We start from the raw sequence: 21,675 nt of genomic DNA, 5'->3' as shown, positions 1-21,675 counted from the left end.
CTTGAGCACCTTCCTCTATTAAGGCAAAAAAGTTTAAGCAAGAAGGAATGTCCTTATTCTTAAGACAAAAATCCATACTGGTTATACCCTTCAAAAAGTCTCAATGAAGTCATGTCTAACATTTGCAACTATATGCATATAAATATTTAAGTTCATTGTAGCACAGCGTATCAAACAATAAAACATCAAAGCGTGCAAAGGCTCTTCCTGCCCTCCCCAAAATCGGTGACACAGAATTTTTTCACTTCCAAATGTGAAATGTGATTCACACCCAGAATGTGTCACAATTTGCATGGACAGGCTACTAAAACTGGAGCTTCTTTTGTAGACAGCTACGTAACATCTCAGGCATGTTGGTAAGAAAGGAATCATGACTGAGACTGGTGGTGGCAGCAGCCGGTTGGTTAGAGAAAATTAATCCTATCTTACTATTGGCAATTCCTATTCACAATGCCTAATTTTCTCCATTATCGTATAAATAGTCCACAGTGTCTATTACGTGACACATACCTCTGTCACATAATAGCCGTACATGGACGCTTTGGGTGCATAGTACAACCATGACTACACCATCATCAAACAACCATATACACCCAAGTCTTTGAAAACTTTGGGACTGGAGCAGACTGGAAGGAGAAATGAAGAGAAGAACGAAAGAAAAGCTATAAATGAGCATATACTACGTGTATGTTTTTGGAATCCTCCCACGGATCCTGGCAAGCTTGGAGCCTTAAATCAACTTCGACGTTCAGTTCAGAGCTATTCCCCACCAAGCCCCTCCCTGTCCTGGTTCAACCTACACACCAAACACAGGTTCCAGATTTCTAGAGTAGCTTTAGGAATAAAAGAGCTGAAAGATGACTTGGAAACAGCCACTCTCTGTGGGTTTGGTATCAGAATACAAGAGCTTCAAGCAAAAAGATCTGTGAAGAAGAAAAGCCTATCTGTACATTCAACTCTCTAATAAGACTTGCCCCATGTGCCCCCCCATGGAGCAAAATATCTTTTTTTCCTGTCATTATCATATGTAAGAAAAAATACCAAATGCTCTTGAAAAGGTTCACATTGGACAAAGGAAGGTGTAAAAGAGGAGAGCTGTGACACGTGACATAGAGAATGAAGTTCATGTGCTGAACCTCAAAGGCTTCATCAATCCTCCAATCAACAAATATTACTAGAGCGGGATGGCAGTAAGGGGAGAGCCATTCTAATAGAGTTTATGTCTGGTCTGGATTGCTACCTCTGATTAACTGAATATTAAATGAGTTGTCCAGTGATCTCGTGTTCTCTACTGGGGTGCTAATAGATCTTGCAAGGGGTTCTTACTGCCATTTCTTAATCCTAAAAGTTAGCAGATAGTTATAACAGACCTGGCTCTATCCTAACATCTGTCATGGGACCCTTTACAGTCTGGTGCTTTCAGCTCCTTCCTGGTTATGTATATTTTTTTAACCACATTTTCTTTCCATTCCAGCAGGTTTGTTTGTCTTGAACAGACATTCTTTTCCACACTTTTCTTCAGCTCCAAAGGAAATGCTGCCACAGGAATGAGGCCAGTGGATGGGTGCTGCCTCTTGTACTGACATTGTGCAAAGAAAAACACTACTTACAATTTTAAGCCATCTTTACTCAATAATAAACAGTGGTTTGATAGTTCAACCACAGCTGTTGACATTTACAACCAATTGTCATGCATTTCCTAGGCATAACTTACAAGTTCAAGCTTTTTCATCTTTTACTGAGGTTTAATGCTTTATGTGATGAACAATATTTTTTAACTGATTGCACCACTTGCTGGCTTCACAGAAGCACCCAACATCACTCACATATAATGTCTGCGGATCTAACTCAAGCCGGAACCAAGTTAGTGCTGAACTTGCCATCTAATTCTATAAACTATCCCAAACTTCTATTCTGCGGAGAGCAACTATCACTTTCATATCCATGGCTAGCATGAGCATTTAAAACGTCTGGATTTTCAGAGTCAATATTTCACAAAGAAAGAGCGAGAGTTTATCACTTAAGTAGATGTGGATGCTGGGCGATTCACTGGCGTCTTCCTAGCTGGGTGACTTATTTCCATACACCAGCCTCACAGTATTTAAGTAAGAAAAAATTCAAGGTAGCATATATGCAATAGGATTTTTAACTAAACACATGACCAAATAATTTAGAAATGTCTCCAGGTCTTTGTATATGTATTTCAATCAATAAAGGAAGTGCTGTGTCAACCCTCTGCTTTTCCTATTAATTCTGGGTCTTTACTCAAAAACCTTCTTCTTGGGGATGGGTTTTCTGACAATCCTCTTCCTTCCCCTATACTTTTCCCCTTCCCAACGGCTCACTTCCAAACTAGCCTTAAACAGAGCTGATAACATTCTCCTCTGAACATTATACTATGAATGTATCTCTTAGAGCATTATTAAATTTTATTAAATATTATTTGTATGATGTCATATTGTATATTATATATGTGAGGCATCACACACGCCCCTCTCCTACAAGACAGTGAGCCCCGTAGAGACAGAAAGCATATTTTATTTATCTTTGTAATCTAGTGCCTGAGAGTGTAAATAAATGTTGCTGAATAAATAAATGTTGAATTTTCTCAAGCCTAGTAGTAAAGATCCCGTTTGTTTTTCATGGATTATTTCTCTGGAGATAAAAGTGGTTTAAACTTACTAACCAAATACTGTGCTATGAATTATGTAGGAACAAGTTACTGTTATTCTAATACTCCAGAAAGGAAAAGTGAAGGAAAGAAAATGTGTTATGTACTCGGTGTTCCACCTTTAGCCACTGAGAAATAAGATGTAGAAACTGGATTTCATACCTGACAACGTGGTACTCTACCCATTAGCTTATGTCACTCACTTGAACAGCTCCTATTCTCTATTTGTAATAAAGTTTCTTTAGCACAATATGCTTTGGACTAAGAAGGAATATCAGTTCCATGAAGTTAAAAAAGGGCCTGATTTCTCCCTTTCCTTTTATGTGATGGCAATCAGCATTATTATCCTCTCAGCTTTCCAGGTTTGACAGGGAATGGTATGCTTTAGTGACTGTGAGAAACCATGAGGGATGCCCCAGTTTTTAGGGAGTGTGTAAGCAAATGGCTGTTTCCTCTGTACTCCATTTCCCACTCTGTGAAAAAGAAAAGCATAATATTTAACATCACCAAGCTACTGTGAGGGTTAATTAGATTTAATGGGGGAAGGGAGGCAAGCTGATCAGGCACTATTCAAATTCAAAGAATCATTATTTTGTGTCTAAAAATAATCCTGATTTAGGAGTAAAATTAATTTGGAAGCTCAATCTTTGGTAATCATCTTCCCATACCTAAAATAAAAAAAAAATGCCATAGTTTTTAATCAAAATCCCATTCTAAGCGCAATTCAATGAAGTAAAAGAATGGAGACCTGTGAATGTCCATTCACCTTTGAAGTAAAACAGTACACAGATCAGTTCTTTCTTTTTCTTTTTTCTTTTCCCTACTTCTCTCCCTCCCTTCCTTTGCTCCTTCCTTCCTTTTTTTTGAAGATACACTATGTGTGGAAAGGTTAATTTTGGAGAATGGAGTAACGTAAACAAATATAGATTTTAAATTTACATTGACTTTTGTTCGTTTGTTTCATACGAAACATTTGTGAAACACTTTACATTCCCTCTTTAAGCAATCAGTAATCAATGTTCTGTGGTTGAAATAACTCTTCAGGTCATATCTGATAAGTTCCATCTCTATTTTTGTTCAAGAACTAGTCAGTCCACCAAAAGGGGTAGGATACGCAGGGTGGGAGGGAGACGCAAGAGGGAGGAGATATATGTATATGTATAGCTGATTCACTTTGTTATAAAGCAGAAACTAACACACCATTGTAAAGCAATTATACTCCAATAATGATGTTTTTTTAGAAAAAAAAGAACTAGTCAGTGAAAGAAGATCTTTGTATTCCCCAAATTAAAAAACAAATCCCTCGATATTTAAGGCTAAGGTCATAAAAAGGGCATCTAAACAGTAGTCATCATAATTAATTTAATAGATTAATTTACTATGAAAATCTTCATGAGAAGTAGAAGCTGGTACCTGAGAAAAATCCGAGTTGTTGTCTAAATCTTACTAAAAAAGTGAGTGTCTTCTAAAAATGGAAAACATTCTTTAAAAATGTAACAGTTGATAACCCTTGGAAATATGCCATATCTGTTAGGAAAAAAATGTTGCACTCAGTTTTTGGTGAGTGAAGACGATTTGGCTGGAAAGGAACTCTATTCGTGTTTGTTTAGAATTTTCCAAAGGAAAGGGAAATAATGTAGTTCAGTCAGTAGAAATGTATTCTCTACAGAGAAAGCAGGAATAATTCTCTTTTAACACAGTCCTATTAAAAATTCCCATAAGACTTATAAATTCTCATCACATGGACTCTATACTCACCAAGCAAACTTCTGATTATTCATTCGATTTCCCCGGACCCTTGATACTGGGGACGGATGTACCCTGTAAGAGATGAGAGTAATCCAGTCATTGAAAAAGCATTTTCCTGATTATAAATGAACAAATAAAAAGTGATCTGGCTTATAAATGATCTCTTTTAGATTTGCTGAATATAAAATGCCCCAGAACTTGAGCACCTCTTAGTAAATGGATGCAGTTAAGTTCCTATGCCTACAGACCAGCAGTCAGTCTCTCTCTTTCCTTCTGCACCACTTTTAACATACAAAGTGTTTGTCACAATGTTCACTGTGAAGACCCCCCAAAGGTAGGACCAGTTTTACTAAGTTGATTCATTCATTCAGTCCAACAAAAAGTTACTGCTGCCTACCTAATCCTTGCCAGGTTTAGGAGTGCATAAAGGTAATGTAAGGTCTGGTGCTGGCCCTCAGTGAGCCCTTTCTGCTACTTGTTTCCATAAGAAGGACACGAAGAGACAGTCTAAGTATACACTCCCTCAGTCAACTTCCAGATTTAAAGCCCTGAAAAGCAAGATAATGAAGGGGATCAGTATACGCCACCCCAAAACACGCTACTGAGGCATAAGGATTATTTTCATTTGAAGGCAACCACAAACACAAACAGGAGGAGGAACTCTCTACCTTCCCTTTATATGCCTAAAAGCAGGGCATACATTTCCCTTTTGTAAAGGAAATTTTCATTTTTAAAGGCGTTCCCTGCCCCCCCCCCCACCCCACCGCCCCATACCAGGAAGCAGAGTACAATGTACAACTCTTATCACCAAAAATGGTATTGAGATGAGCTGGCATAAACAACCCTTATTTACCATTAGTTTCCCCCATACATTTCCTAGTCACCTTCCTAAAATTTAGCCCCCCCTAAACGTCCAGACCCCCTTTTCTTTTGACAAGGCACTTCTCTACAATTTATTACCCTTTGTTAAAATGGTATATAAGCTTCAAATTTTAACCACCCCTTTGAGTTACTCACCACTGAGTATTCCTGCATGCATGTATGTACGCATGTTTTATGTGTAAATAAACTTTGGATTGTTTTTCCTCTTGCTAATCTATCTTTTGTCAGTTTAATTTGCAGGCCCCCAGACCCTAAATAAGGAGAGGGTGGAGGAAAAAAAATTTTTTTCCTCCCCTACAATAACTTCATCCAAATGTCCAGGCACAGAATCTGTGGGAATGGAGGAGAAAGGAAAGGTGAATAGTTATTTCTAGGAGGAAGGTCTTCTAGATGTGATACTCTCCAGCCGGGCTTTAAAGAAAACAGTCATTTCAAACCTTTAGCTAAATTATGGGGAAAAGATAGTAAAGACTATATTGTTTTACAAGCTTCCGGGGTTGGAGTCATCCACTGGAAATAGTTGAAATTTCTAGAAACTGCTAATATCTTCCAATCAGGAGCTAGCTGCTGAAACTCCGTGAACCTCCACCTCTTTGTGGGTCACTTACTGGCAGCACAATTTGCTCTACTTCCTGTCCTTGTGGACACCTTCCTGCTTCCTAGTAAAGTACCCATCTTTCTTTACTAGGTACCTGTGAGATCTAGGCAGTCGTTAAGCTTGTGTTATCTTTACTCTTTATGTCTCAGACATTATTCTATTTACAAGACAAGAAACAAAATGGGGATTTTAAATTGGTCTTAAAGTCCACTTAGAACCAAGAGCCCCAAGGTTGATTAGAATCCCAGTTCTCCATAGTTGTTCAGCGAGTGAGAATCATTTCAAAACGGACAGTACAGGGCTTCCCTGGTGGCTCAGTGGTTGAGAGTCCGCCTGCCGATGCAGGGGACACGGGTTCGTGTCCCGGTCCGGGAAGATCCCACATGCCGCGGAGCGGCTGGGCCCGTGAGCCATGGCCGCTGAGCCTGCGCGTCCGGAGCCTGTGCTCCGCAACGGGAGAGGCCACAACAGTGAGAGGTCCGCGTACTGCAAAAAAAAACCCCCCAAAACAAAAAAAAACCGGACAGTACAGTTCTAGCCCCTCAGAAGGGCCAAATGCAGTCTTTCCGTAAACCCAGAGCCAGGCTGCACTTTGCACTCAGAAGGCTTATTTCTTCCAACATCCCTTATTAACATTCTTTTCCTCACAGCACTTCTCAATGGATTCTGCAGCTGAGCCGCTCAGCACAGATTTTCTGCTCTGTATGGGGGAGGGGTTGTTGATGATGCAGAAAGATGGAGAGAGGCCAGACAGCCCCTCTGGTGAACTGTCTCTTTCAAGCACGGCCCACTTCCTGCTGTTTTGCAGCTACAAGGATCACCTGTTGGTCTTGGCATCCGGCCACAGGGGGGCCTATCGGAAATGACAGACTCAGCTAGAAATGAAAGCCAGCTCATATTCCAGTGCCCCAATTTGGGGAGAGAGAGAACAAACACCCAATAAAAATGCATAAGAATTATACACAAGGTAGCAAGTCTCATTCTTTTTGCTTTCTTTTTTCTTTCAGTCTGTTTGAAACACAGTCATCAAAATGGAATTGTGAGCCCAAAACTGTCTCTCCAGTTAAAGTTCCCTGACCTAAGGGAAAATGCAGGAAATCCTCGTGAACCTTGCCTGCATACCCCCTGGGGTGTCAGAATCCTACTGCCTAAATAAAATGGGCAGGAGTAATAGACCACATACTCACAGTTCTTTAATTCACTCTGCATCCTTTAAATGTTTACGTCACGTTGCTTCCACCTTAACCCTATTTCTAGTCATCATGATAATTCCACCAGGTGAAGTTTGATGATATAAAAGTACCGATGCTTCTCACTGCATACATCAGTGGGAAAAAATGGGTCTGTTTAACGTATAATTACAATATTCTCTAAGTAATTGTATCTTTTAGCAAAACTTCATTGATCCATAGATCAAATATTGTAAGTTGATAATTTCTTAACTGTTTAACAGTCTTCAAAGAATTCCTGATTGTGTATGTAAGACCAAATAATTATAAGGTTTCTTGAAATGGTAAAACAAGAAAGGTTTTTTCCCTTCCCAAAGCGAGTAAATTGATAACCTGGAGCTTACTTTATCTGATAAAGTACACCGTAAAGGTTTGCATTTCAGCTACTCCCCAATTTCATTTCTGCAAAAGAATATGCAGTGTTTCTATGAGCTCTGTCTTTAAATTGTGACACTTTTTGCCTTCTCTACCTTCTTTCCACATATAGCAGCTAGGCAGGTAGCAAAGTCAAAACCCCAGTAGGAGAAACTACCATCTAATCTGCATGTCATGCATTATTCATGGTCTCCTGATTCCTGCACCTGCATCTAGGCAGGAAGCTTGCAGGGAATGTTCATTATTCTTCTCTTAGCCTCACACAGGCTTGATTACTGCTAAGCCACTTTGTTCTGTAAGTAAGGGTTTCAGGCCTTAGTACTAACCGCTGGATATGGAAAGAAAAAAAAAATCACCAGGCTGAAGAAAAGGGCAATCTTGGTTGTTGTGTAACATGTATTCAATCCTACAGTGTGCTCTTCGGAGACTGACAGTTTAGGTCAGATGGAAATGCTTGCATTTGGTAATTTACATTACACAGAAAGAAGGAAGCTATAACATTAAGGTCATGCACACCAACTGTTCTATTTATATACACTTACTCATCTGAGGCAGACAGCATGTTTATAATTTTACCCAACACAAGGCTTAATTTAGCTTTTTTGCTTAGCATGTGAGAACTTTTTAGATACCTTCATACAAAAGCGATTCTTCCTTCTTTCGGTATAAGCACTAAAGGACCCGACCCTCAAATCTTGTATTTTAATGACTAACATTTATAGTTAATCAAGAGAATACGATCGGTCTGTTCTTTTTCAATGTTTTCCTGAACCTACCCGAATGGCTGGTGGCCGGCGGTGGGATGTGAAATTTCCATCCCCAACGCAAATTATTGATCACGGATGAACTGCCGGGAAGGGCACCCATCCTACCTTTTTACTATCCCCATCGCAGAAAAGCTGTGACAATTTAAATCCAATCTTATAGCCCCCAGTGGAATCAGGATGAAGTGGTAAAGAGTACAAACTGTGTAGCTGCCTGGGATTGAATTGCGGCTCCACCATTTACCAACAGTGTCATCTTAGGGCAAGTTACTTAACCTGTCTGCCCTTCTGTTTTCTCATTTCTGCACAAATGGAGGCAATGATAGTGGCCACCTCCTAGGTCTGTGAGATTTAAATGAGTTCATAGTTTTAAAGTGTTTGGAACAGTGCTTGGTACACAGGAAGCAGTTAATACATGCTAGCTATTATTAGCAGTGCCGACTGGATTGGAAAGGATGGGAAGATGGAACTGGAATATCCAGTTAATTCCAGGGGGTTGAGATAAATGTGCTCTACAGAGCCTGCAGTCTCGACTACTATGCTTATATGACTTCACTGAAGGCGAGGAAATAGCAAAGAGAAATAAACACCCATAGAGTAACATGAACCAAATACCCTGGTTTCTAAGGTATGACTTCCTCTCTGGCACCTCATTTTGTCTTATTAGAAGACCTATCTTCTGTTTACTAAATTGGATAGTATTTCAGCTGTATCCCATTCAAGTCAGTAATCATAGGAATAAAGTCATCCCCATTACTAAGCCTTTACTAGGTGCCAGACACCATGCTTAGTTCTTTAGCTACATTACCATATTTTCTCCTCATATCATTAGTATCCACATTTTACCTTTGAGAAAAATAGGTTTAGAAGAGTTAGATAAGTTGCCAGAGTTGCACGGAGAAAAGCAAACTCAGAACTTGGACACAGGTATGTCTGACCTGTCTTCCTGCAGATTATCAACCAATACTTATAAACTCATGTATATTCCCTCCCCACTACCCCAGAGGATGCAATAAAGTGAATTAGCACCAGGGGCCTTAACAAGACTTAGCATTTATTGGAGCCCAACCGAACATTCTATAGTATAAATAGATGCAAAGTGAATGTACTTGTTTTCCTGGCCTAAAATTGGCACCGGGCTAAATATTAAGCCTTCGGGGACTCACCAGAAATAGAGTCACAGTCATATACTTTGTTCTCCCTTTAACTCTTCATGAAAATTCCGCATTATTTGTGTTACCATTTCAACACATAATGTATATATAACACATGTAAGTTTTTGATGGTAAAATGAATCTACCTCCACTTCCCATTTTTTCTAGAACCCAAACCAATCCAGTTTGGGACCACACGTATCTGATGAAACCATCGATGTCACGGTCATCAATGGCCTCCATGTTTGCAAACCTACTGGTTAAGTCTCAGTCCTTATCTTCTCAAATTCTCCACAGTGACTCACAGAACTGATCACTCCATCCTTGAAAAACTTTCTCTACTTGGCATCAGTGACATTTTTCCAGCCTTCTTACTCTTTTTTTTTCCCTTTGCCTAAGCCTCTTCCTCTCATTCTTTTGAGCTCTAAATATTGGTATGGCCTGGGGATCATTTTCCCATGACCTTTCTCTGCCCTGTTTCAGCTCACTCCCTGGATAAAGGAGTCTCCAAAATAGCTCCCCTCACCCCCTTGATGATTTCGTCCCATCCACAGGCCTTAGATACCACCCATAGAACAATGACTCCCAGATTTCTATCTCCAGCCCTAGCCCCATATCAACACCAGACTTAGGGTTTTCAGCCCCGACCAACCTTTCCCTTAAAAAATAAAACGTGTTCCTTTTCTTATCTTCCCAGGCTCAAAACTGGCAGCATCATTCACCCAGTTGCAACCCTGAAATAATATTTGAGCCGTTTCATGCTCTCATGCCCCATATGTTAGAGAGGCTGCTTAAGTGAGAAAAATCAGAATAAGTTATTATTTCAAAGACCAATAAAATATTTATTGTAACAAATTACTCATCTAGTAAGATTAGAGATTTTCATTACAAGATCATAAGAAATTATTATATATACATATTTCCTATTCTTAAATCCACTTTTTTCTGTTATGTAATAAAATGAGTAGCCCGTACTCTCATCCATAAATTGATCCAATTATTTGACAAAATACACACTTTAACAACCCAGTTTACTCCATTTGGGGAGGCAAAGATTAATCTCTAACTCCACGATTTTTCTTAAGAATCAGAATTTTCCTACGTAGAACCACATGAAAGATAATTTTAAAGTAATTCTTGGTATTGCTGCCTTCTTACACACAGTTGTACTGAATACAAGTTCTCATGATTATTCAGGTTGGTTTGGATGTTTTTATCATAATACACACACACACACACACACACACACACTACACTTGACCAAATAAAAATATAAGCATGACACTTATTTAAACTAAGTGGGCCCTTTTATTCTCAGTTTTCATCAAGTCACTGATTAGATGACCATTAGGGATGCCATATATTTTCTAAGAGTTCTTTTGCCCTCCCATTATATTTAATTCTCTCTATGCAGAGCCATTGCTGTTATTTTCAGAAGAGTAGGCTGAATTTAAACATCATACATAATTAACGTGATCATTTCTTCACAGTTAACTTTAACAGTATAAATTTTGTTAAAAATATAGTGCTTTGAAAGGAAAAACATGTATTTCTGCTACACATCAACAGAATGAGAAATTCTAAAAAGGGAACATTTGGTTGGTATAATTACGTCACATTAATTAATGCCAGGTTCATCTCCCAGCATCCTCACTTGCTCTCTCTGTGGCAGTGACACTGAAGATTCTCCTTCTTCCCTTGTCCCCTGGTTAGGGAATGCTCAACTCTAAGAAGCCGTCCCAAACCTCTAGGTCTAGGCCAACTTGCTCCAAGGTCTCACAGCCCAGGATACTTAGCACACATTAACTAAAGATTACAGTTGTTTGTACGTTTAGTTTATTTTGTCTGCCTCTCCAAGTAGATGATATGCTCTAAGGGGACAAGGGAGCTTTTCTCTTTTCACTCACTGTCATTAACTCCTTTACCTGCCACAAAGTGGGCACCCAATAAATAACTGTTGGAGCATTAGCCCTATTTCCCTACTAGACCAGAACTTCTAGGATGGGTGGCAATGGCTATGTCTAAGTCACCACTGCATCCTCAGAGCTTAGCAAAATGCATAATACAGAGTAGGCATATAATAAATACTTGTTAAGCAATGAGATGCAGAAAAAGGATAAAATATTTTAGATTTACAAATCTGAGCTATTTTACTGAGCACCTCCAGAGCACCTAGAGCTTCAATAATTGATCAATATTAACTAAATCCAACACATTTTCCTTAACAGCTACTACCCATGAAGTCTTGCATTGTGGGCTAAGACAGAATCTCTGCCCTCAGGCAGCTTGCAGTCTAGGTGAAATAAAGAGGGAGCAACTACCATAAAATAGGGTAGGAAAATTAAAAGGGATTTCAAGTTTTATTGGAGGGAAGAAGAGGTTAGAATTAATTCAAACTGTAAAGTAACAGAGAAGGTTTTGAGGAGAAGATCTTTAAGCTGGGCATGAAGGAAAAGTAAAAATTTCATCGTCAGAAGTGAATGACAGTAGCAAGATACTCCAGGAAGAGAAACGTGAATTGAAGGTGTGAGGTGAATAAAAAGATATGCCTGGAAGGGAGAGTTTCTTAGAAAAATTGGGGAAAGATGAGCTAGAATGTTAAGGCAGGCGTAGAACACAGATCAATAAATGAATGTGTGAAAAGGAATCAGTAATTGGGACAGTCAGTTGTGGGACAATAGCAATCTTTACTGGACAAAGCAATGTATATACTTCATGTATATATATATATATATATATATATATACACATATATTTAACATCTTTATTGGGGTATAATTACTTCATGTATATTTTTAATTTAAGCAACATTTATTGCATACCTAGTATTTACTCATGAATTCAAATATTACTTGAGCGTCTATTATGCCAGACACTTCTAGGCTCTTAAGCATGGTGAACTGTGTTAGGGGAGAGGATATTACATCCATTAAAATGTGATTCCTGACATCAGGAAGCATACAGCACGGCATGAGTTTAGACAAATGATTGGCCATCAGGGTGCAGTGTGATAGCTGGCCATGGGAGCAGATAAAAAGGGCATCAGAATTAAGCTTTGGAGCAGACAAAAGACTTTTCCTTGGATTATAAATACGGTAAGTTTTAAAGGAAAAGTTTTCAGCTATGGAAGAGGAAAGGGGCATCCGAAGATATGAAGAGGCATGGAAGGGTAGAAATAGCCATAGCAAAACTACAAATTGTTCAGGGTGCCAAGGGCTGGCAGGTCTGGAGGGGCAGGAGATTATGTAATAACAGGGAACCCTGGAGATTCCCACATATGGATGGGAAGTTGGAGTTTCATGACTCAGTTTAGGCTCATGTGATCTCACGACCAAGATTAAGAGACTTGATCGTCTCTACCCTTCCCTCAATGCCAGAAAAGCCCCAAATAATCTGTTTCTCCCTCAGTATCACCTTGGGCAGTAAATGACACCAACCACAATAGCGTTTAAGAACCCAGCAGCCCAGGAATCATCCTTGACTGAACCTCTCTCCCAACATCCAACCCATTTTCAGGCCCGTCTGCTACCTCCTACCCACTTTTCATTTCCACAGCCATCAACCTATTTTAACCCACTCTTCTCTCCTACCAGCACTACTCCCTAAACCTCCTCCCCCAATCCATTCTTTACACTAGCACCATAGTGATCTTTTTAAGAGGCAAACCTGTTTTTTCCTCACTCTGTTATCCCTTTAGTGGCTTTTCATTGCTCTTCAAATAGACCCAGATCTCAACACAGCCTAAATGCCCACGATCGGGCCCCTGCCTACCTCTCTAGCTTCACTTTCCAACAATATCTGTGCTTTCTGTGATCCCATCACCCTGGTCTCCTTTCAGTTTTGGTGCCTTTGCTTATGTTCCTCCTTTTCTATAGAAGCCCCAACAGGCCCTCCGCCCCTTCATCTGGTTAACTCTTACTCATCCTCAGCTCTCAGCTCAAAGAGCGCCTCTCAGGGCACCTTCCCTGACTCACCAACCTGCATCATGTCCGTACTACAGACTCATTATTCTCTGCATTTATCCTTCTCATCAGGCTCGTGGTAATTTATATACAGATGCAATCATTCAATGAGAAGCAGAAATGATTTTCTCCTTAGCTCTCCACTATATGCCCCGTATTGGACCCTACATCTGTTACAATTAAATATTGATCTTTAAAGAGAAGGAGATGATGAGAATTAGGAATAGTAGCCTTTTTTATTTTCCCTGAGATTTGTTCTTGCAATAATCTGGAAAGGTAAATAAGTAAATGTACATAATAATTTTATACACAGATTTAATATGCATTTATTTTTATATTTAATATGTATTTATATGATAAAATATAAAGTGGAAGAGAAGGTGAATGAAAATGGAATGGGCCTGGGTGTTGTCTCCTGGGTCCCACAGGAGATGGGTTCTTTGGACCCTGCATCAGCCCAGGCCCAACACAGTCTGAGCACAGGACCCATCCAGGGCCAGGATGCCAAAGCAGATGTGTCTATCACTTCCTCATCTCTGGAGAAATTTGTGGAAAATTAGTGGACACTGTGGAGACACTAGTGAAATTTAAATGAGGTCTACAGTTCAATTAATAGTGTTGAACCAATAATAATTTTTTGGTTTGGACAATTGTACTATTATTATTTAAGATATAAAGCATACAGAAACTGAGTGAAAGGGATCTGTGAACTCTCTATAGTATTTTTGCAACTTTTAAATATTAAAATTATTTAAGACTAAAATTACTTAAAAATAAAACATTCTTAAAGTGCTATTTCTTTGCTGGGATAAGAATATAAGCAATACAGATCTTCTAGGAACTCCTTTTTCCCTGTTTTATTTCATGCTTTTCAACAGTTAGTTATTGTTGATAGCATGCATTTTATAAGTTTATAAATATGAGTATATCTGTGTGTGTACATTCTCTCTCACACTTTTTTTTTAGTTAATTAAACTCATCAATCAACAATTCTAATGCTTTCACCATCATCTTTTCCATGCCTTGGGTAGAGAATTACTAATAACAGGTGTGCTAAGAAGTGGTAGAAAGGAGTAGAAGAAAAAAAAGATGAAGTCATTTTAAAAGGTTAACCAAGGGCTTCCCTGGTGTGCGGTGGTTAAGAATCCGCCTACCAATGCTGGGAACACGGGTTCGAGCCCTGGTCCGGGAAGATCCCACATGCCGCGGAGCAACTAAGCCCGTGCACCACAACTACTGAGCCTGCGCTCTATAGAGTCCGCCAGCCACAACTACTGACCCGACATGCCACAACTACTGAAGCCCGCGGGCCTAGAGCCCGTGCTCCGCAACAAGAGAAGCCACTACAAGGAGAAGCTCGCGCACCACAACCAAGAGTAGCCCCCGCTCACGCAACAAGAGAAAGCCCGTGTGAAGGAACGAAGACTCAACACAGCCAAAAATAAATAAATTAAAAAAAATAATAAAAATTAATAATTAAAAAAATAAAAGGTTAATAAAAATAATGCTATGGGGGGGGATTTAGATCATGTCTACAGAGCAACAACCTATATTGTGGAATTGACATTTATCCAGGTAATATAGATTCCACATGCCTGCTCTGACCTGAGCTACCCTGATAGTTGCTTCAATTTTTTACTTTATTTTGCATCTACATAAGTCTGACACATTATTCTTCAGCATTCAGTATATGGTGCGTTAAGGCTCCCAACTTTTAATATGTGAACTGAAATACTTTGATTTAGTTGTTAGTATGGATGGCGCTGAAAATTTCATGAATTGACAGACATTTTGATTGGTAGTTATTCTATTAGTCACACTGCTAATGCCTTTTATTTGGTGTGCTCTGTGGAGAAATTGGAGTATTGGAAGAATTATTTCAAACGCTTTTACTGCCTCTGGTTGCATTAATTTTATGATGCCTCATTTGTGCTGAAAAAAGAGGCAAAGTTAAAGTATGTAATATGGGCATTCTGTCACCCCAAATTGGACCTATTACAATTCAGCATTCTCTCAAGAAGGGGTTATAGCTCACTGGGCTGCACCATTTTTCCTTTGAGTAGGACAAAATTTTACATCGTTTGGTTCACAGGCATAATGAAAATGCCATAAAGTAGACCCCAAAGGTGATAAGCAATTGCTAAGAAGAAAATGTAGCTTACATTTCCCTTAAAGTAAAACTTCAAATGCTAGAAAAACTTCAACCTGGTAATTAAATGTAACTGCTATCTCTATTTTAATAAGGTGCTTCAAAGAAATGGATTTATGGATTTGTATGTGTGTATAAAGCCTGATTTGTCTTTAAGTAGACACCAAATAAATCAAAAGGAATGGTATCTAAGAGATGGACTCAGTACTGAATCAGAGAGCAGTCTGATCTGTAGACGGCTGTAGAGGCTGTCCTTTCACTGCCAAAACTGAAGGCCAAGAAGCTTGGAGGACTTTAAGGCAAAAGAGCCAGGAAATGACTTACTGGCTTATGCAGAGACACATTATTTTAGAACTTAGCATCGCAGGCCAAGAGCTGCCAAACACATCAATCAGTACCCACAGGGCTAAAGGTGCTTGTGGAGACTGGCGAGGGATATATGAAATGTCACACACCCACTTACCGACAGAATCAGACAAAGAGCAATGCACCCACCACATAAGCACTTCCAAAATGCACCAGGCCTTCTACGATTGAACACGATCATTTACATTAATTGCATTCACATTCACCATTCCCTCCTCTCCCACCGCCAGCCACTGGTATTTTCTTTCCACTGCTTCATGTAGCACTGATCCAAGAGGTGACAGAGTTTTCCTGCAGAAACACCTATGGGATATTATTATATTAACAAAAGAGGCAAACCTAAGCACAGCTAGTTTCGTTATTTTGGTTATTTCTGAATTTGACACAGGTCGCAACATCGTCGTTCTGGTTGCTTATGAAGCACCCAACCATTCCTGTGACTGAAAAAAGGATAAAGAAGAAAGAACTGATTAAAGTGTATTAAGCACTGTGCGCCTGCCAACCAATTTAGGTGATATTAAAGTAATCCAAGATATGGCCTCTGACCTTAAAAACAGACTAGTTCAACTGGGTGAGTATACAATCGCCTCAGAAAGGTTAAATAATAATATAAGATTAAGAACGCCAGTTCTCCAAACAGAAGAGTTGGCGCAAGACAGTAGATGTTGAAAAAATGGAAGCACTGATTACTTCAAGAGGGCAGTGGAGAGAAAAATCACTTCAAGCTAAGGGTATGAGATGGGGTCAGGTCTCCCAGTCTCCATCTCCTGAGCAGGCGTGAAGAAGCCCTCAGGCGTGCAGGTGTGCAGATGAGGATAAAAGAGGAACAAACAAAAAGAGGTGGGAGAGGAGAAGAGCATGCGGTTACCTTAGGCAGAAGCAGGAGTTCATGCAAGGGAGTGCAGCCCAGAAGGTGGAATGTCTTTGATGACTGGTGATAGATGTTTTGGGATTTTTCTCCCTAGAAAGTGCAAAACTGATGGAAGATTTCATTTCACAGGAGAAAGGGTATCACATAAGAATTCATCTGCCTGTGGTGCACAGATGACTAATATGAAGATAATCTGGATATGTTGCAACGTTCAGATATAAAGGGACAGAAGTCAAACCCAAAGAGGTCCTGAGGGAACAGGGAGAAAAGAATTGATGCGATAACAAGAAGTAGCCACGTGATCTGTTGACACCAGATAAAGGAAGGCAGAGGCAAGACTCGAGTTCTGAGAGACTAGAGGAATGGTGGGACACATGGTTTTAATTTTAGGCAGCTGTAGGGCAGACTTGCAGGAATGGATCCGATTTTCATAAACATAGTGCAGAAAACTGTAGCTGAAAAAGTAAGTGAGATTTCTAAAGGAAAGCTACAAAGGCAGAGGAGTTCGGAGGCACTGACTGAGATACCTTATGGCTGAGGGCAAGAGGAAAAGGAAGAATCAAGGAGTTAGAAGGGCTAAGACAGATAAGAGGAAAACGAATATAAAAAGATCCTGTGAGAAGTAAACACAGCCACTTTGTCAAATTGTCTAAAAGGAATGAGAGTGGGAAATGGGAAAGGCCCATTACATGGTCAACAGGTAACCCTCCTAAGAATAGTTTTCTTGGGAAAGCTACAGAAGGAATGAGCGTCAGGCTCTAGAGCGTTAAATCCTCAAAATGGGGATGACAATCTCTAGGTCCATCCATGTTGCTGCAAATGGCATTATTTCATTCTTTTTTATGACTAATATTCCATTGTATACGTGTACCACATCTTCTTTATCCATTCCTCTGTCCATGGACATTTAGGCTGCTTCCATGTCTTGGCAATTGTAAATAGTACTGCAACGAACACTGGGGTGCATGTATCTTTTTGAATTATGGTTTTCTCTGGATATATGCCCAGGAGTGGGATTGCTGGATCATATGGTAGCTCTATTTTTAGTTTTTAAAGGGCCCTCCAGACTGTTCTCCATGGTGGCCGTACCAATTTACATTTCCACCAACAGTGCAGGAGAGTTGCCTTTTCTCCACACTCTCTCCAGCATTTTTTGATTGTAGATTTTTTTGATGATGGCCATTCTGACTGGTGTGAGGTGATACCTCATTGTAGTTTTGATTTGCATTTCTCTAGTAATTAGTGATGTTGAGTATCTTTTCATGTGCTTTTTGGCCACCTGTGTGTCTTCTTTGGAGAAATGTCTATTTAGATCTTCCGCCCATATTTTGATTGGATTGTTTGTTTTTATTATATTGAGCCGCATGAACTGTTTGTATATTTTGGAGATTAATTCCTTGCCAATTGCTTCGTTTGCAAATATTTTCTCCCATTCTGTGGGTTGTCTTTTTGTTTCGTTTATGGCTTCCTTTGCTGTACAAAAGCGTTTAGTTTAATTAGGTCCCATTTGCAGCAACATGGATGGACCCAGAGATTGTCATAATGAGTGAAATAAATCAGACCAAGAAAGACAAATATCATATGATATTGCCTATATGTGGAATCTAAAAAAATGGTAAAAATGAATTTATTTACAAAACAGAAATAGAGTCACAGATATAGGAAACAAACTTATGGTTACCAGGGGCGTAATGGGGGGAGGGCTAAATTGGGAGACTGGGATTGACATATACACACTACTATATATAAAATAGATAACTAATAAGGACCTACTGTATAGCACAGGGAACTCCACTCAATACTCTAATGACCTATATGGGAAATGAATGTAAAAAAGAGTAGATATATGTGTATGTATAACTGATTCACTCTGCTGTACAGCAGAAACTAACACAACCTTGTAAATCAACTGTACTCCAATAAAAATTTTTAAAAAGAGAGAGAACGTATGTCCACACAAAAACCTGCACACTGTTGTTTATAGCAGCTTTACTGATAATTACCAAAACTTGGAAACAATCAAGATGCCCTTTAGTAGGTGAGTGGATAAATAAACTGTGGTACATCCAGACTGTGGAATATTATTCAGTGTTAATAAGAAATGAACTATCAAGCCATGAAAACACATGGATGAACTTTAAGTGCATCTTACTAAGAGAAAGAAACCAAACTAGAAAGGCTACAAATGGTATGATTCCAACAATATGACATTCTGGAAAAGGTAGAACTATGGAGACACTAAAAGGATTAGTAGTTGCAGGGGGTAGGGAGGGATGGATGAATAGGCAGAGCACAGACGATTTTAGGGCAGTAAAATTATTCTGCATGATACTACAATGGGGGAAACATATCATTATACATTTGTCAAAATCCATAGAATGTACAACAGCAAGCATGAATGTAAACTATGGACTTTGGGTGATGATGATGTATCAGTATAGGTTCATCAGTTGTAACAAATGTACCACTCTGGTGTGGGATGTTAATAGCGGAGGAGCTTGGGGGTACAGGGAGTATACGGGAACTCTCATTCTTTTCACTCAATTTTGCCATGAACATAAAACTTCTGTAAAAAAAATAAAGCTTATTTTAAAAAGTTTAAAAAATGGGGATAAAAGAATATTGGAAAACAACTTCTGTTTGAGAAGCTTTCCCATGAAAGAAGAGAAACAGCTGGAATAGCCAGCTGGGACCAAAAGAAGTCATTTGTGTTTTCTTTTTCTCTTAAGAAAAGGGAAGCTATCATTCTGTATGTTAGGAAGAAAGCACAATGGAAAAAAAAGTGTCCCTGACACACAGCAGCGACACATACACAAAGGTTTTCTTAAAAGTCAGCTTACCGTGAACTGGGTACATGGTCAGAGTTTTACTGGACAGTTTCACTTCTCCACACAGCAGCCCATGACATAGACATCATCATTCCCACTTTGTAGTAAGGAAAAGGCAAGCTTAGAGAGCTGTGATATACCTAGCCCAGGGTCACAGAACAGTGTTGAAACTCAAGTCCAAGCCACACAGACTCCACGCCACACTCTTAAACAATGTCCCACTCTGTTTATTTTATGAGCAAAGAAGTAACTCTATTTTTTTTTAAAACATGTCAAGTGGAGAACAGCTAAAATAGTAGAACATATTGCAAAATTTTCTTGCTTATAGTTTCGTGTTTACCAATGTTGCTTGAAATTGAGAATTACGTTTATAAGTAGTCATGAAGTAGCCTGAACTCTTTAAATGACCACCTAACCTCAAAATATTGCTTATAATACATACAGTGGTCCACATATACCTGGTATAAGAAAAGATATATATTTGGTCTTTGCCCCAGGTGCTTGCACAGAGCTCCTAAAACCCTTGTCATTTCCTAAGTGATAGCGTGTCTCTTGTTATTCCTCAGAAGCCCCTTTTGACTACAACTGAGTTTATGGTAATGAGGTGACTCAGGGTCAGGCTCCCAGGTAGCTTCTGCAGGAGGGCTGGTCACCAGAAAGACCAAGCAATGATTAGAGGGAGAGAACTTTCAGACCTACCCCCATGGAGGGGAGAGGGGTTGGGGATTGAGTTCAATCACCAATGGCCAACAATTTCAGCAATCATGCTTATGGAATGAAACCGCCATAAAAGCCCCTAAATGATGGGATTCAGAGAGCTACCAAGCTGGTGAACACAACAGTGGGTAAGGAGGGTGGTGTGCCTGGAGGGGGCATGGTAGCTCCACACCCTCTCCCTCATACCCTGCCCTTTGCATCTCTTTCATGTCACTGTTCCTGAGTTGCATCTGTTATAATACACTGGTAATCATGAGTAAAGCACTTTTCTAAGTTCTGTGAATCATCCTAATGACTTTTTGAGCTTGAGAGAGGATCTTAGGAACCCTCAAATTTGTAGTTGACCAGAAAGCCTGGGGCCCCCATATGTGGCTGGCATCTAATGTGGGGCAGTCCTATAGGACTGAGCCCTTGACCTGTGGGTCTTTGCTAGCTGTGGGTAATTAGTGTCAGAACTGAACTGAATTGTTGGACACACTGCTGGTGTCAGAGGATTGGATAATTGGTTGCTGTTTGGAAAACAACATATAATTAATATATGTATGTGTGTGTGTGTGTGTGTGTGTGTGTGTGTGTGTGTGTATGTATATATATATTTCAAACAATTTTATTTTATTATTATTTTATTATTATTATTATTTGCAGTATGTGGGGCTCTCACTGTTGTGGCCTCTCCCGTTGCGGAACACAGGCTCCGGATGCGCAGGCTCAGCGGATGGCTCACGGGCCCAGCCACTCCGCAGCATGTGGGATCTTCCCGGACTGGGGCACGAACCCGTGTCCCCTGCATCGGCTGGCGGACTCTCAACCACTGCGCCACCAGGGAAGCCCTCAACCAATTTTATATTGAGCTTTCATAGTACTTAAATTTCCCATGTGGTCTGGCCAAACATGAGAATAATGCATATAACGCCATTGTCAAAAAGTGAAATTATGATTTTAAGTCTGTAAGTTAAACGATCTTTTAAAAATTCTGCAAAATTTTGGGGGACTATTTTCCCTCAATCTCATTAGAAAATGTGGAAGCACGAATAGCCATTAAACAGAATTAACCCATATTTAAATCTACCAATCCTGATAGTCTCTTTTAAATAATCAAGACAAACTGAATTTACAAAATATGATTAGAGCAGTTTGCTTAAATTTGTAGTCCCTGATTAAATACAGGTGTTATGCAAAATAGGCTGGGTCTGGAAACTGCTCACAAATGCATCCTTACTATTTAGCATTATTTTTGCTTTGAAAAGAAAGCAAGAGTTTTTATAGAGTCCCTGCAAAATCTGCAGAAATGAGAACCAACCTAGAAAAAATAATTCCACACATGTACTAAACAATACCACACAAAGTATATAGGCCTAAA

The 21,675-nt window shown here is 39.5% G+C and overlaps 1 protein-coding gene across 1 annotated transcript in view; it reads right to left on the bottom strand.

Annotated features, from left to right (window-relative positions):
* The window catches only part of KLF12 (KLF transcription factor 12), a 444,681-nt gene that overhangs the window by 69,559 nt on the left and 353,447 nt on the right, over positions 1-21,675 (bottom strand). The window contains exon 6 of the mRNA XM_082675656.1: positions 4,430-4,492. Within this exon, the coding sequence (XP_082531782.1) occupies positions 4,430-4,492 (63 nt within the window). The remainder of the gene's footprint in view (positions 1-4,429; positions 4,493-21,675) is intronic.

The sequence above is a fragment of the Grampus griseus genome, assembly GCF_964374135.1.
Source record: "Grampus griseus genome assembly, chromosome: 18".
NCBI lineage: Eukaryota > Metazoa > Chordata > Mammalia > Artiodactyla > Delphinidae > Grampus > Grampus griseus.
This window is presented reverse-complemented; position numbering and strand designations above follow the sequence as displayed.